Source organism: Mya arenaria, chromosome 8, assembly GCF_026914265.1.
Source record: "Mya arenaria isolate MELC-2E11 chromosome 8, ASM2691426v1".
Taxonomy (NCBI): Eukaryota; Metazoa; Mollusca; class Bivalvia; order Myida; family Myidae; genus Mya; species Mya arenaria.
The window spans coordinates 58,685,008-58,702,325 of NC_069129.1; the positions used below are offsets into that span (position 1 = coordinate 58,685,008).

The 17,318-nt window shown below is 33.9% G+C and overlaps 1 protein-coding gene across 1 annotated transcript; it reads right to left on the minus strand.

Annotated features, from left to right (window-relative positions):
- Nucleotides 1–224: 224 nt before the first annotated feature.
- LOC128243666 (uncharacterized) lies at nt 225–16,427 on the minus strand. The gene is made up of 4 exons (XM_052961556.1): nt 16,229–16,427; nt 3,162–3,465; nt 2,877–2,957; nt 225–343 (listed from the first exon to the last, which is right to left on the minus strand). The coding sequence occupies exons 2-4, from the start codon at nt 3,392–3,394 to the stop codon at nt 322–324; spliced, it is 336 nt and encodes a 111-aa protein (XP_052817516.1). The 5' UTR covers nt 3,395–3,465; nt 16,229–16,427; the 3' UTR covers nt 225–321.
- Between the last annotated feature and the right edge of the window lie 891 nt (nt 16,428–17,318).

Here is a 17,318-nt window from a genome sequence, read left to right on the forward strand (position 1 = left end):
ACCTATGGTGTAAAGGTCCGTGTCTTAAAAAGGATAACATGATGGCCCCATAGCTTCAATGAACGTAAGAAATAGTCCACTTTAATAACAGGCCACTTTACTACAACTCGGTCAAAGAAAAAATTGGATAAGCACAAAGAATTAAGAGAATTAAAACAGTAATTTTACTTAAAAAAGGTTTTATTTTCTGATTTAACTGATGTTATTTTCAAACTGTATGTGTTATGCACTAGTCAATTGTAACCACCGTCCCCCCTTCCAGGTCTGGGGACTAGCGGGGACTTTCGGTCCAGCCAACCCCGCCAGGTAAATCCACCGCATTCACCCGGCACTGCGGGGCCACCTGGAAGGTTAAAACACGGTTCATTTACCCGGCTATCCTCGGACCTGAGGGGAGGGGGTTGGGGGGGGGGCGTGGTTACAATTGACTGGTTGATAAATACAGAATGTTTCTAAAACATTTACAAGTCCTACTATTTTTATCTTTTTTAAACAATTATGATTATATGAAAACTGAGAAATGCATTTAAGAATTTAAAAGAAAAACTCGCGAAAACAATGGTTGTACCGTAAGTCGTGTCTAAAAGAATTTCAGAAAATAGAGGAAATTTAAAAGTCAACAAAAAATAAAAATATGCGCGGCCAAATAGTATGTGCGGGCGCAAAAAAAAGTTTGTTTTTTTAGTTTTTTTTCGTTTTTCGAATTTGAGGTGCGGCAAATCCGACGAACAAATGATCAATTTGTTGTGGCCTAAACTCTTTCTATAGTCTGGTCAAGATATGTCAACCCTAACTAAAGTTATTCAGTTTCAACCGTTTTTCTCTTATTTAGTAACAGTGACCTTGACCTTGACCCTATGAAAGGTATCAATACACTCTTCCTAAAGACCAAGTTTGGTCAAGATATGTCAGCCATTACTGAAATTATTTGGTTACATAGGTGAGTTTGACGCGGCCCGGGCACCAGCCCACACGCACGCCCGCCCAAACAACGACGTTCGTAATTCTAATAACCAGGTTTCAATTTGTGAAAACCTGGTTAATATAAGGTTAAACTATATTTGTTGTTGATATCCTTACTCCAATGTGAGAAAAAAATCTAAGAATTAAATCATTGATAATGTCATTGACCTTTACTAAACTAAGATTTACACACATGCATGTATACATATCTATTCACATTTTTTTTTTAGTTAATATTACTTCAAATCAATGAGACTAACCTTCAATCTTATCACAAATATACAATATACAATAAGTAAAATTTAAGGTCGGTTATATGATAGCAAGAAAACATTAGCTCAATGAGCTATTTTCCGACATGAATAACAAACATACAATACATATCAATGAGCTTGTGAAGTAAAAGCATATAGTTTAAAGTATAAATATGTACACATATTTGAACCAGTATTCACAAAAGCTGTTCCTTATGACATTCATATATAGAATTGCAAAAATTAAGAAGGATTTGAGCACTGAACATAGTGATTACACCAACTAGTTTTCCAGGCTGAACGGGCAATCCTCACGCGCACTGTTCCGCTAGTTGACATACCACTGCTAAATGGTTTGTTCTTTCAAGAGTGTAAATTACAAGATAATCGTAAACATTTTAATAGCAAAATTGTATGTAGCATCATATACATGGGAAATTACAGCATGGTACATTGATGTGTAGTTGGTAAAAATGTTATTTTAAATCTAGCTTGATAGGAAAAATCTTTGGAATGTTACTAAGAGGAGGTAATTTATTTATTATGTAATTTAAAAACAACTATATTTCGCTGATATAATCAGAAACAGTACTTAGCGTACAAAAGCATGGGTTCTCCCATAATTAGGTCAATCCCTACCCACAGGTAACCACCCAAACCTCTGCCCGGCAACTGTTCTGACAATATCAGCATTTACCACTGTGTAAGAATGTAAAAATGTTGGTATATGTTATACGACCCTTTAACACACTATAGTATGAACCCAAGCCGTACCAACCCCCTATGCATACTCTATTGTATATAATTATGAACATTAAAGTGTTTTCTGGTTTTCTGGAAATTCCACCGACCCCTTTCACCACAAGTTGTTTTGAGTGGGTAATCCCAAACCGGAAGTGTCTTAACTAAATTCCAGCGATTTGATTGGCTGATTAACGTACAATTCATACATGATATTATTGAATGTTAAATATAATAAATGATCATTGACTTTTCAAGTTTACCCATTTATTCAAAATCAGATTATGTTAAATAAGAAAAACATCATCCAAAACGTTTTTTTTTTCTGAGTTTTAATGAATCGGGACCTGAGGTTCCTAAACCAAGATATAAAACATCCGTAGCCTAAGACATTGAGGACAAGTTATTAAATATCAATTATATGTACACAATTGTTGTAATAACAGTATAAGACAACGGTATCTTGATGTTTCTTTTTTCTTTAATAAGTTTATACATTTGGTTGTTTATAAAGGTTATCAAACATATTTCATAGTTTTATGTTACTATAATAATGTTAGCTGGTCCATTTTGATCACGTGATCCTCCATGGTACAACATTTATACCTATCCCAAACGACGTCAATAACAGCAAAACATGTAAGGATGTAAATCTGACATGTATCAGGGTAATATTACCGGTATATTCAAATATTGTTTGATGACGTTAATATGATATATATTGTTTCAACCATCTTGGCATGTGAGGAAAACAATATCATTAATATTTTAAAATCTTTAATATTGTTATTTCCAGTTTTCTGAAGAATGAACACGAAATAACTATTATTGTTGCTTTTAGAGACAATGACAAACATCTCACAAAGGTGAAATTAAGATATGTTTTAAGGATTACAAGGACAAGGTTTCTATACAAACCTCCATGCCGGCGCTATGGGCTGGGACTGAGCTGACTGTCCATCAAGCAGACCCTTCAAATTAGAGATTATCGTTCTGCAACTGAAAAAGGTGTTGGTCTTGTCAATATGCATTAAAAATGAATAAACACTTTTAATTCGTAAAAATACTGTTCACATCAGAATAAATAAAATACAAAAGCTCAAATAACTTAACTGAAGATAAAATTCGTAATCAACAATTCTACACATCTTATGAAATAGTATATAGATATTCAACAAACACAGACAAAAATCAAACCTTTACCTGTTTAAATGTTTCTCAACATAAGCCAGATCCCTCTGAGCTATCGTATTGCGCCCGTTGTATATATTCGTCTCAGTACTCGGTACAGGGTTGGGACTCAAACTCGTGTAGTCAACGTCCCGTCCCTCCTCTTCTGGCTGTTCTTTGGCTTTCAACTTCTCCAGCAAGTCCTTGAACTGCGGTGCCTTAACTTGTGGCTGCTCGGTGAATTTTGTCATCGACGGGTCTTCCATATTTATGGTCTGCGTGCTGTCAAACAGTTCCGTGCATCAACTACTCGGGGAGTTTGACGATACGTGATGGTCTGTGGTGGAAATAATAAAATTAGACTGTGGAGTTTAAAATTCTGGAATTAAGTTTATCTTTTTATTTGAGTACTGTGGTTCTCCATTGAATGTAGATACAGTTTGTTGGGGTTTCATCAGTCTCAAAATCCGAAAATTGACAAGTAAGAACGCTTACAGTATCTTCCAGACAAACTTTCTTCACTAATTTAAGTGGCGTTTTTGAGCTAATTCTATCAATGACTAGAGACGGTGTTTGCTTTGACATTTGGCGCTCTGCGCCCGAACAAAAATAAATATAAATAAATATAAAACATTAATAGCAAAAATGTATTATACTAGAAAAATGCTTAAATTGTTTGTTTTCGCAGCTGTCGAAATACTGAAACACGGGCAAAAATGGTCGGTCTGCAGTTAGTCGGGTTAATTTGGAAAATAATGCTATTCCTATAAAGAAGGAAGTACCGTCTGTTCGTTTTCCAGTTGTTAGACTTAAGGAGCACATATCAATGTGGCGGTTGGCATCCGCGGGCCCATACATAATTAGTATTGTAAAATGGTAATCAATTGCCTTTTATCAGATGAAATTGGTTGTTTGTTGTCAAAAGGAGTTATTAAGCAAGTCAATTAAGTTCCAACAGTGGTTAGTCACACACCGTGGCGTTTGGAGAGAGAAATATTCCAAGATTAGTTTTGGAATGTAGACACATAAACCCACATTGGTGTCTTTTCAAGGGAATCATTGAAGATATAAAGGTTGCAGAATGTTTGTTTAAGCCATGTTTATATATATTTACAGACGATCTTAAAAGTGCATAGCATCATATTGATAGTTGTAATCCCAATATATATGAGCTATTCATGGGTTCTCGAAGTAGTAGTTTGTGTTTGCTTCTCTTCAATTCGAAATCAAAACGCTAGGGCATATGTTACGAAGACACGTCGTGTTGTAGTTAAATATCTCCGTACAGCAGGACATAATTTTGCGATGTTTCAAGATGGCGATATTGGAGGTAATATCAATTAAACTGAAGCTCTAAAATCAAGTCAAGAGGTAAAAAAGAAATAATTAAGTTTTGGATGTATCTTAGAGTCTGAGAGAAAGTACTGTAAAGTACTTGCAAGGTCACAGAACGGCTAGAGTAGGTGTAAACTTATGATAGAAACTGTTTTTTACCTACAGGATTTGCAGACTTGAGAGGGTTCTTGAACGTGCTTTGAGCCAGGAAAGGTTTGATAGATTCAATCTTTTTCCAGTTGGATATTTGAGCTTAGAAGAAAAACAACAGCTCAATCATAAATAAAATGGTAAATCATCGTTCAAATATATCTTTGAATTGTTTGTCGTTGTAAAAGATAATATGAACTACCCAGAATATTCACAACACAATTTACAGATTAACTGATGATTTTGTTACCAACTACTCAAACTTTGTTTACAACCTAGCGTGGACTCATTCATTACCAACGACATCTCTTCAAGCGAATCAGATTGGTCTCTGTTGGATGACTGAATACCCGTGTATCTTGAAACAACTTCTAGAACTAAGAAAAATGATTTTAACCAATGAATATCTACAATTGTTTTGCTGACACGTTCAACCTTTCAATTTTTCATGCAATAAATGGTGGCGTTGTAATCTGGTCATGTTTTCATGCCCTGTTTAAGAGCTTTCGGGAATCAACTGTTATTATTTTGAACATAGATGCATTAATAAAAAATCATTGATTTATGTTCATAGAATAAAACTAAAAAATAATAATAATACTAATAAAAAATACTAAAAAACTAGTGAATACTAAACCATACAAAATATCGGAACATTTTTCTCCACGAGAAATCAGCTATAATTTTGCGTGAGGGGCGTCCCACGGGTTGCGTCGTAGAAAACACTCTTTTCAAAAAGGAAGTATTTAGAAAAAAAGTACAAATTAAACTCCAAAAACAAGAATAAAAGAACCAAGCATTTGTTGATTTCAATATGCCTCCGATTAAACACTTCTCCCCAGTCATTTCTTTGCTAGCTATGCAACTGCACTTGAATCTTTATTCCGCCCCGATGACGACGACGATTCATTCATAAATGCTATGGTACAGTGGTTTATGATAGTACAACAGGGTTATCCTTTACAAACACTTAAAGAACGGTTTCCATACCGACTATTGAAAATTGTTTCTGGTTCTCATGATGTGACGCATTCGCGTACATTCCTAGATACGTATAGAACAATAGACGATTTATTCATATGGGTCTTATAATAATATTCTTCCCATTTATGTATAGAGCTGTGGTAATTACTGTGTCATTGTTTCCATTTCAAAGATATGTGTTCAAATGCTAAAGGATATATGCTACAATACCTAGGTTATTGTTTCCTGGCAATTTGGAGGATTTTGGGTTCGATGCCCTCCACGAGCTTCTTCGATGTTTAGTGTCGTTTTCCCTCACTTGAAAGATTTGAAGTAGTAAAATAAGTCTTTGTTTTAAAGGTGAATACTATCTTTCTTTCAAACAATTCCACGAGGCTGTTACCCCCCCCCCCCCCCGTTTTGGCATTGCATATTTCGGGCCAGTTTGGGAGGTTTTAGGATGCCGAGGTTAGGTACGCTGGACTCCATGGAAAGAGAAAACTGGATTCGGGTTCCATGAGAGAACAGGTAAACATAAATTAGGATCCTAAAATGACTTTCATTTACAAACTATTCGTCAATATGGAAACATTTTTAAAGAATAGATAATATATTTTTAGGGAGAGAGGTCTCAAACCCATGTAGCAAGTTTAATTATACATAATTTGTTTCATGGGAAGAGACATCTACAAGTTTCATAGCCTTAGACACCCAACGTCAAATCTACTTCACGAATATGAGCTCTTATATTATAGAAAAGGCAAATATGGCGAAATAAATATAATAACATATACAAAAACGAAGCAATACTGTCACGTCTTATGCGTAATTTGTGTTGAATGGAATGTGAACACGAGTGGGCGTTTATTGCCCGATCAAATGGCATGCTCGTTGATACATTGAATTTAACTAGCTGACTCAAGGATTATAAATCTACTCCTTGTGCATAAAATTCACAATGGGGACACGATATTTATTTGTTGAATACAGTCATTTAAGATTAAAATGCATCCTAAACATAAAGGCTGGAAAGTACAACGAAGGTGGAATAAAATATAATGATATTTGTGAAGACTTAATATTATGAAATAGGAACTTTCGCTGATTAGTCAGTCATAAAAAGCACATACTGTGATAATGTTATAGTTATATTGATGAAACCATACATTTATGATAAAAAACAACAGAACGAACTCCAACAACAATAATTTAAAAATGATATAAAACCGTTTATGGAAATGCTATCAGAAGGGAGTTGGGGGTTCTATCGACGAAAATTCATTTGCAATAAAATAATAGAAAATGCTGAAATTCTTTGTTTTCGCAGCTGTCGATATACTGGACACATGCAAAAACTGGTCGATCTGCAGTTAGTCAGGTTAGTTTGGAAAATAAGGAGCACATTATCAATGTGGCGGTTGGCATCTGCGGGTCCATACATTAGTTAGTATTGTTAAAATGGTTATCAATTGCATTTTATATGATAAAATTGGTTAGTTGTTGTGAAAAGGAGTTATTAAGCAAGTAAATAAAGTAGCAATAGTAATAAACCCACTCACAGTGGCGTTTGGAAAGGGAAATACTCAAGTTTTGGAATGTAGGCACATAAATCCACATTTGCGTCATTCAAGGGAAATTGGAAAATAAAAAGATTGCAGAATGTTTGTTTAAGCCATGTTCATATGTTTTTACAGACGATTTCAAAATTGCATATCATCATATAGATATTTTTAAACCCAATGTAAATTTTTTTGGGGTATTCATGGGTTCTCGGAAGGCAGAAAAAGTAGTTTGCGTATGATTCACTTCCATTCGAAATCAAAACGACAGGGCATATGTTAGCGTAGACACTTCGGTTTGTAGTTAAAGATCTCCGTACAGACGGACATAATTTTGTGATGTATCAAGATGGCGATATTGGAGGTTATATCAATTGAACTGACGTTCTAAATTCAAGTCAAGAGGTAAGAAAGACATTATTCAGTTTTGAATTTCTCTTAGCGTCTACGAAATGCAAGTGGTACTGGAAGTAAAATGCAAGGTGACAGAACGGCTAGGGTACGTGTAGAAAGATTATTATAGAAACTGTTTTTTACATAAAGGAAAACAGAATTTGCAGACTTGTGAGGGTACTATGCTTTGAGCCAGGAAAGTTTGGATAAATTCAATATATTTCCAGTTGGACATTTGGCGTCAATAGTAAGCCAACGTTTATAGCTGGAGTTTGTGACTGGCAACACAGGTTTTTATTTACGATAAGTTTTATGCCATAATTTCATTTTTCTTATAGCCATATCCGAAACAATGACTTGAGAATTCCAAGTATGAAAACCTGCGTTGCCAGTCACAAACTGCAGCTATTAACGTTGCCTTTCAATATGATAGTTCTAAAATAAACATTTTGACTAAGTAATTAATTATTCGTTGTAAACAGATCCTGGCCTCATATTGACAATTCAATGTCGTTTCATTGGAGCAGGGTTTGATCCATTAGAGACTCAGAGCGAAACAAACAACATGGCGGCATATGAATTAAAATCCCGTGCGGATTTTACGGCAGAAAAGTGCACTGTGAGTTTTTCTGTTTTTCTGTATCTTGAAAAGTGCTAAACTGGCAAATTTGATCGTAGTGTCTTTATATATCACACATTTGTTAAAAGAAGAAAAGTCTTACACTGTTATTTCATCTGCAATATATGCCATAAAGTGGGTGCATTCAAAACACGGATATGATGATCCAACAAAAATTCAGTTTGGAAGCATTTGTCTGATGCTGCGAAAAGACTTGCATACAAGCCCTAAAGAAGATTGGACGTCATTGACCCTAATGATATCTCAAACCTTTATGTGAAATGTTTTCAAAAGATATGCGCATTACTAATGTCAGACTTAGCTATAATTATATTTGCTATGATGGATATTTTGCGTTTTATGACATGAATTATTTACATTGCTCATATATATCTTTTTAAAACGTTCATTTTATTGTTATATATCATCAAGTAAGACTGATGTTTACAGAGATGGTCGATACGTATCGATAGCGAAGGGCAGTACCATCACGGGTCCTTACAATATGTTGAAACGTTATATGGAAACGGCTATAAACGATTCTCATAAGCAGAGTGAGTTCGCGAATGTTTTGTAAAGGGTGTTTTCTGACATAAAGTTGTCCACGTTACATCGTATAGGGAAGAACCTTTGCATCAAGGTTGATATTTAAAAACTGGTTTGGGAAAGTTTTTGTAAAGCAATTGTGATAAAGGCGGGTAACAATAATTAAGTGTTTCGCGCATTATACCGAATACAGGTTTCCTCGTTCATTGAAAAAAGAAAAGAATCGGAAAAGACAAACAGGCATGCATGCAGGCAGGCAGACAGGCAGAAACAGGCATGCAAGCATATATATTCGTGCGGCGAATATTTTGAAAAGGCGTAACGTTTAACGTGACGTCGCGTTATTTTTGCTGTGCAAAGTGCTCCGTGTTGTTTATGGTTATTTGTAATAGGTTGATGCTATTTTATTGTACGTTGTTTCCTGTAAAATTTGCAGCACAACTTCCAAATACATTCGTCTAAAGTACTGTTGTATAATATTGGTTTTAAAGTAAACAATTTCGATATCATGAGCAGAGTCCAGGAACTTTACGACTGACCCTCGTATATATATCTACCAAAAGATGGTGAATAACATGGTTTTGGAAATAATTATATAATTATATTAATTATATTCGCGAGGTGCTATGGGACAGTGATATATGACAGAAGACCGGGGTTACCCTTTTACAAACGCTTAAAGAGCGGGTTCCATACTGGCTATTGAAAATTGTATTTAGTTTCCATGACGTGATGCATTCTCATACTTTCCTTTAAACGTTTATAACAATATACGATTTATTTATATGGGTCTTATAACATAATATACGTCTACACATGCGCAACTTCCGGTGATCATGACGGAGATAACTTTTTTGATTCTTGATAAATAGTTAAATATTAATTAAAATAGGATCTTACATAGGATTTTATTGGGTTTTAGTGATGATAATAAAATGCAGAATATATAAATGTCAGAAACAAGAGAATTAAATGTAAATGAGATTACTAAAGGGTCTTCGTCTAGTGAACAAGATGATCAACATGAGAACAAAAACAAGATGGCGACCAGCACCGATGTAAACAATTCAAAGAGTAACAAAACGAGCAAAAAGGGAAAATGTAACAACAAAACATTTACCCCAGCAGCTGCTTAAAGATTTGCAAGTACACCACAAACTAAGCAAACTAGTGTGGGGTTTAGTGGGTTTGCTCAGACATCGCCATTCGTTTTTTTTTCTGGTAAACACTGTGAATGCACATTTAAATCCATTCCAAATCCCTAGACCAATGGAACACCAGACAGTACAAAGAATTCCAAATAATTTGATGTCTAAAATTGACATTATTCTGAGTAAAATTAGCAAATTAGATGTCATTGAATCCCAGCAGGTAGAAATTGTGAATAGACTAAACACTATTGAATCCAAAATATCCACAAATAAACATTTCATTGATGAAGCTAATTCTAAAATCCTTAGCATTGAGCTGAGCCACAACTTCCTGAGTGATAAATATGACACTGTTTACACTGCTACAAACAAGCACGAGGAAACGTTGAAAAAGCTACAGGGCGAGGTAAAATCTATCTCACAGACTAATAAACAACTAAATGACCAAAATACAAAACGTAAAGATGACGTAACAGATTTTAAATGTCGGTCTATGAGGGACAATTTAGTGTTCTTGAACATTTCTGAGACCTCTGCACTACGCCCAGACCTCCAGGTTAACCCCGTTGACCAACTAGCATCCGCTGACTCCACACCGATGAAAACTGCAAGCGGCGATGCGCAAACGACCCAGGCGGCGAGGTCGGCCCATGGGAGGTCGGGCCCGGTACATGGTTCGTATGCAAGTGCTGTGAGTACCGAAAAATGTAGCCAGAAGATTCTCGATTATTGTAAATCCGTACTGAAAATAGCGGAAGCCCGTAGTGTGGAACATATTGATATGGCTCATAGGGCTCCTGGGCACCCAATTTCCGGGAAAATTTGGCCCATAATTGTTAAATTCAAAGACACTGGTAAAGAGAGCAGCCCGTGCATTTAACCAAGGCAGAAACGTGTTTGATCAACAGCCGAAGGAGGTACTGGATAGAAGGCGTGAGATGATCCCCATCATGGAACAGGCCAAGCGCGAGAACAAACATGCCTATATCGCCCGCGATAAGTTGTACATCAAGTATAAACTTTATACCCCAACCTCGAATAATTAAGACGGGCGAGGAGAGTATGAACTTTCCATCATCGCGTTGAATGTTGAAAACGTGTTTATCTGACAATGAATTTGTAAATTTTGTCTGTAATTTTGTTACTGTATTTTGTTCCGAAACATGGCAAACGAAAGATGATAAATATACACTTGATGGCTATGATTGTATTTTTGTACCAAGAAAAGAAAGTGTTTCAGTTAATAGAAAGTCTAATAGGGGCCATGGTGGGATATATAGTTTTATTCGTTCGATATTTAAAAATGGTATTACTGTTTTAGAATGTGATGAAAATGGATTTATTTGATTAAAGATAGATCAAAAATATTTTCGGTTAGAAAACGATATTTGTATGTGCTTTGCTTATATTGCTTATGGATATTATGAAAAAATAGAAAAAATATACGACTATATGATGGATTTGGTTAAGTTTGTATTATTGGCGATCTAAATGCCCGAACAGCAAATTTTAATGATTATGCTGATTCTGTACAATTACTTGACAAATATCTAAAAACTTTAGATGGTGATGACGAATAAATTAACATTGTTGATAAACATAGTGAAGTATTGTAAATTCAGGTATAAAATTACTTGATATATGTAAAAGTACAGACATAAGAATTGCCAATGGCAGAATTGGTGATGATAAAAATATTGGTCAATATACATTTATGTCAACGGTAAAAGTGTTATTGATTGTGCGGTTATATCTGCTTTGTTGTTTAACATTATTATTAGTTTTATTGTTCATGATCTTTACACTTTTTCTAGCCATGTACCTATACAAATTAATATTCGTTGTGTATATGAAAATACAAAGAATGAAGACTCCACTGCTACTGAAAAATTAGCTTGGAAAAATAGTAGAATCAATATATACAAACAAGCTGTTGCAAGTGAGTTAAATAATCTAAACAATATTGTTAACAATGTATTGTGCTCTAATGATACTATTGATAATGGTATAATTACTTTTGGAAACATCCTGTATAAATGTGCTTATATGGTGTTTGGTGTACATAAACAAATGTAATCATGATAATCGGAGAAAATTTAAAAACCCGTTGTTTAATAATGATTGCGATACAGCACGGCGTGAATTCAATAAAGCTAATAAAATATATAGGTTAAATAGGTCACCTCAGTTGTCAGCTGTTGTTATAGGCGGGTTAAACGAATATCGAAACAGAATTATAATTTAAGAAAAACATCACAATTACATGATTTGTCTATGGAAAATCAAAAGCAGTTTTTGAAGGAAATTAAGAAAATCAAAAAGAAAACTGTTAATAAGTATTCTGTGTCTGCTGAAGGTTTTTGTTTGCATTTTAACCATCTAGTTTCAAGCGATGAAGTGTATAAGGACGATAAGGTCGTATATGACAACGTTGTTAATATGTTGGATTGTGATCAATCTCATTAAAATCATATCGTGACGTTCACTTCATTTCATTACGTTATGTACATAGCGTAACGTCGTGAAGGGTATATTGGGGATCTGATTTTAATGAGATTGGATTGTGATTTAAGTGAAAGTTAGTTATAAAAGCTATAAATAGATTGAAACATCAAAAGAGTCCTGGGGAAGATATGCTAATTCCTGATTTATTTATAGATAGTAAAGATTCTTTAGCTACATTGTTGTGTAAACTGTTTAATTATATTTACACTAAAGGGGTATACCCTATATCCTGGACTAAAGGAAATATTATTCCTGTGCCCAAAAAGGGGGACTTTTATAATGTTGATAACTATAGAGGAATTATGTTGACAAGAATGTTTTCTAAAATATTTTCATTGTTGTTGGACAGTAGTGCTCGGTCATTTGTTGAAAATAATAATTCTTTGTCCGATTTTCAATTTGGGTTTAGGAATAAACGTAGTACTGTAGACTGTTTATTTGTATTAAAAAATATAATTAATAAGATAAAAGGACGTGACAAGGATAAGCTTTATTGTGCATTTGTTGACTTTAAAAAACCTTTTGCTATGGTGAATAGAAATGGTATTTTGTTCAAGTTTTATTTGATATAAAAACAAGATTTTGTTATGAAAAATATCTCGATAGTGTCACTAATGATAACCATCGAGTATCTGCGATGTTCAGCACACAAGTTAGCTTTAGAAGAAGGCAGATGAAGAAATATACCTAGACAAGATAGAAAATGTATATATTACAATATGAATATGATTGAAGATGAATATCATTTTATTCTTGTATGTCCATTTTATAAAGATATTAGACAAATGTGCTTACCACGATATTATTGTCATAGGCCAAGAAAAAACTATGTACTTTGTTAGTTCTGAAAATGCAGCATTGTTAAGGAAACTTGCTAAATTTGTTTATATTGCTACTGAATAGCGCAAAAGTGATTTTATTTAATTTAAGTATTGCCTATTATTATTTGAATAGCTATAGTTATAGTTGTTCTTAAATTTATGCTCTTCTCATACAACATTTATGTCAATACTGTTTTATATTGCCGCCGTGAATGTGTGTATATATATATATATATATATATATATATATATATATATATATATATATATATATATATATATATATATATATGCATTTGTCTACGAACATGTTAATGTTTATGCCTCATAAAAGTTCTGTTCTGTTTTGTTCTGATATATTGAGCTGTGATAATTATTGCGTCTTTGTTACATTTCAAGCGTTTGTTCAAACTGGATTCGGAGTCCGTTAGAAAACAAGTTAATATAAGTAAGAATACTAAATTGACTTCTATTTACAAATAAATCGTCAATATGGCGAAAAAAATATTTTGTTTCTAGGAAGAGAGGTCCAAAACCCATGTAGCAAATTTAGTCATATATTGTTTGGCTCATGGGAAGGGGTATTTTGCAAGTTTTCATACCCTTAGACACCTAACGTCAAAGAAACAAACCGCCGCTATTCACGAATATAAAATCTTATAACATAGAAAAGGCGAATATGACGAAATGTATATACTGGTATGTGAGAATGACAAGCTCGTTGTTATATTGTATTTTACTAGCTGACTCGAGGATTATAAATCTGCTTGAAAATCACAATGGGGCACGGTATTGTTGAATACAGTCATTTACGATTAACGGATAACGGAAAATATACACAAATCAAACAATAACAAAGCACAAAAGAAGTACAAGCAAACAACAAATTGCGAAATGATCTTAACAAAACGGCCACCGACAATTTAGATGGAATACATATTATATTATTAACATCCGTGAAGCAAAGCGGGAGTCAACTGAATGAACTCTGAAAAAGCATGAAAAAACTAGATAGTATTAGATGTGCACAAAAACTACTCACTATTCTGACAGATTGAGAAAATATCAAAATATCCAGACATGATACTAAAAAACAATACTAAAACACCTATATGTAATTCCACTTATTCCAAAAAACAAATCACATGTTAACCCAAACATTCATGTAAAACCATGATATGCATAAACCTACCTTAATGTTTACTCAAAATAATTTACTATTTACAAAGGTTGACAATTGAAGTAAACAAGACATTACTTCCTAGTTTATTCGGATACCTTCAGCTTTTAAGGTTGCATGCCTTATGAGTCATCAGATTGTTCTAGTTTTTGGCCACTTTTAAAAAACGATGTGTTTATAAAAAGCCCGTGAGGAAAAAGCGATAGATTACTGATTCAACTGGATGGTATCACTGTGAAGATACATACTTGAATTTTTAGGAATTCGATCATACATTGGTGTTCTCTTTCGATTTGGACTAGCTAAAGAACTTCAGCCAACACGTTATATATTTCCTTTTGGGACGTGTTCGCTGAAAAAGAACGCGGTATCCAAACGCAACCAGATTTCGTGACATTTTTATGTCACGCTGTTATTTCACTTGTATGCATTGTGCAAACAAAATAACTATATTATCAGATAAATGAAGTAAAATGTAGTTCACCAACACATTTTCAAAACCAAAAACGTTTTATAGATGTGTGTTTGCCTTTATAATAAATAACAAACATTCCAAACGATGATAAAACACGACAGTACGATGATAAAAACACGACAGTACGATGATGAAAACGCGATAGTACAATGGTAAAAACGCGATAGTACGATGGTGAAAACACGAAAGTACGATGATTAAAACGCTAAATCACGAAACTACGATGGTGAAAACGCGACAGTACGATGGTGAAAACACGATATTTTGTCGCATTATCATCATTGTACTGTCGTATTTTAGCGTTTTCATCATTGTACTATCGCGTTTTCATCATCGTACTGCCGCGTTTGCACCATCGAGTATCGCGTATCAGATCAACACACTCACAAGCGATGGTCCTAACGGCATTCCGTAGTTTGGACATGTAAATCAGCATGTTTTTATTACCTCATATTAAAAAATCATAATACTATACATTTAAAGTATACAAAAAATACTTCCTGGTTAATTCGGATACGTTTGGCTTTTAAGGTTGCATGCCTTATGAGTCATCAAATTGTTCTAGTGTTTGGCCACTTTCAAAAACCATGTGTTTATAAATAGGCCTTGCTGAAAAAAACGATAGATTACTGAATCAAAAAGATGGTATCACTGTGTAGTTAATTGATTGAATGCTTAGAAATTCGATGGTGCATTGGTATTCTCTTTTGATTTAGACATGTAAATCAGCAAGTTTATCCCCTGTATTAGTATTTGTAAAATTACATGCAGAAAAACTTCATAATAGTACATAAAAGTTATACCCACCGATGCATGAGACGTCAATGTTTCATTGAATAGTCACTGACAATCATAACAATTCTTAAAATAGCCGAAAACAGAAGTATAAAATGTCAGTCAAAACGTTCCAAGACCGTCAGAAGAACGGCAGATTACAAAAATGCTTGTGAACCTTTTTGCTCGTTTTATTTTGTTTCACATAATTATATAAAGCCCGTACCATATCTACTGTGAGGGGTGGTATAATAATAAACATACAACATACAAAGATCTAATTGCTGATATACTTAAGAAATTACATTGAATTATAATGATACAGTTCTTAACATTGTGATAAACGTATTTATAAATTTAATAAATATGCTCCGCCATATATATATAAGCCATTGTATTACATAAATTTGATCAAGGGTCGTATTGGCCTAATTCAAATAAGTAGTGTGTTGTATATTTCTTTTGAATAAACTTTCTGCTTCCTCTTCTATGCAGGTAACTAATTACATCCGACTGCCAATTTTTTTTTATATGACACAGGTAAACCTGATTTGTGATATTTAGGTAATATTCATTTGCCAAATATATCTGGCTACTTAATAAGATATGCTCAGAAATAGAAAACATACCTTCAATATTGTGATTTCTAGGAAGAGTTACTCGTATTTGCTTTTCAACTTTTGTAAATCCATCAAAAAAACTTTTTACAAAGTAGTCTTCTGGTTCATTGTTTTAATTACACTTTGTGACCGTGGAAATGCTGCGGCGGCCCTATAACTGCGATTGGCAAACTTAAAATTAGTGTAAACAAGTTCAAGTTTGTATTCGTCAAGGCATATGATATGCATGTGACATAACAAAACAATAAAACACATATTAATTAACATAACGAATGTGCTCATGTTATTTATATCAGGGTCATACCATTTTCAGAAAATCTTCCGGTTCACGACATTCTGAAATTCAGGGGATCCTGATGTAAATAACATGTGCGCATTCGTTAACACTCAACTTGAAGTCGAACTTTTTTCAAGTTTAATACAATAGATTATTAAGTATAAATTGTAACTTAAGATTTCATATGCTTTACACAAACCTTATCCTCGACAAGCATCACAGTACAACTGAATACATAAATCAACCTATAGTCTATTTCACATTACTACCTCCTTCCCTCCCTTATTGAAGAGTTCATTTATGAATCCATTGATTAAGTTGTCCCTGAACTTGCATGAAATAAAACAGTCTTGTTTTGATAACCTATGAAAACATTTGTAATTTGAATCCTGGGTTTGGCAATTATACTTCAATAACTCAAGTCAATGCGGCTGTTGACTGATTTAAATGTCAACGACTCCGTATCTGTACATGAAAACAATAACCCAATGTCCTAGATTGGCTATTTTGTGAAAAATAGTGTTCCAACTTTCCGAATTAATTTTAGTGGATATACAAAGAAATGATGATTCCTTCAAGCAAGCATTCACATAACATAAAAAAACATATACACATGAATGCATTGTAATTATAATAGCTTATACTAGTATACAAATCAGCTATGACACTTGACATTTATATGGATGGTAAGGGATTATTACTGTGGTTGTTCCGCTGCTATTGAAGTATCGGTGATTGTTGACGGATCCTGCACTTCTGGCAAACTCTCGAATGTATCCTGCGGTTGCATGAGCGTAGCTGGATTTGGAATTCGGAGTATAA

Bases quoted from the DNA above. Each gene is read 5' to 3' on its own strand.
- LOC128243666 (XM_052961556.1), bottom strand. From the start codon at position 3,394: ATGGAAGACCCGTCGATGACAAAATTCACCGAGCAGCCACAAGTTAAG. The intron at 2,958-3,161 runs GTAAAGGTTTGA...CACCTTTTTCAG, and splicing joins GTTGAGAAACATTTAAACAG to TTGCAGAACGATAATCTCTA. The intron at 344-2,876 runs GTTTGTATAGAA...TTAACCTTCCAG, and splicing joins CCCATAGCGCCGGCATGGAG to GTGGCCCCGCAGTGCCGGGT.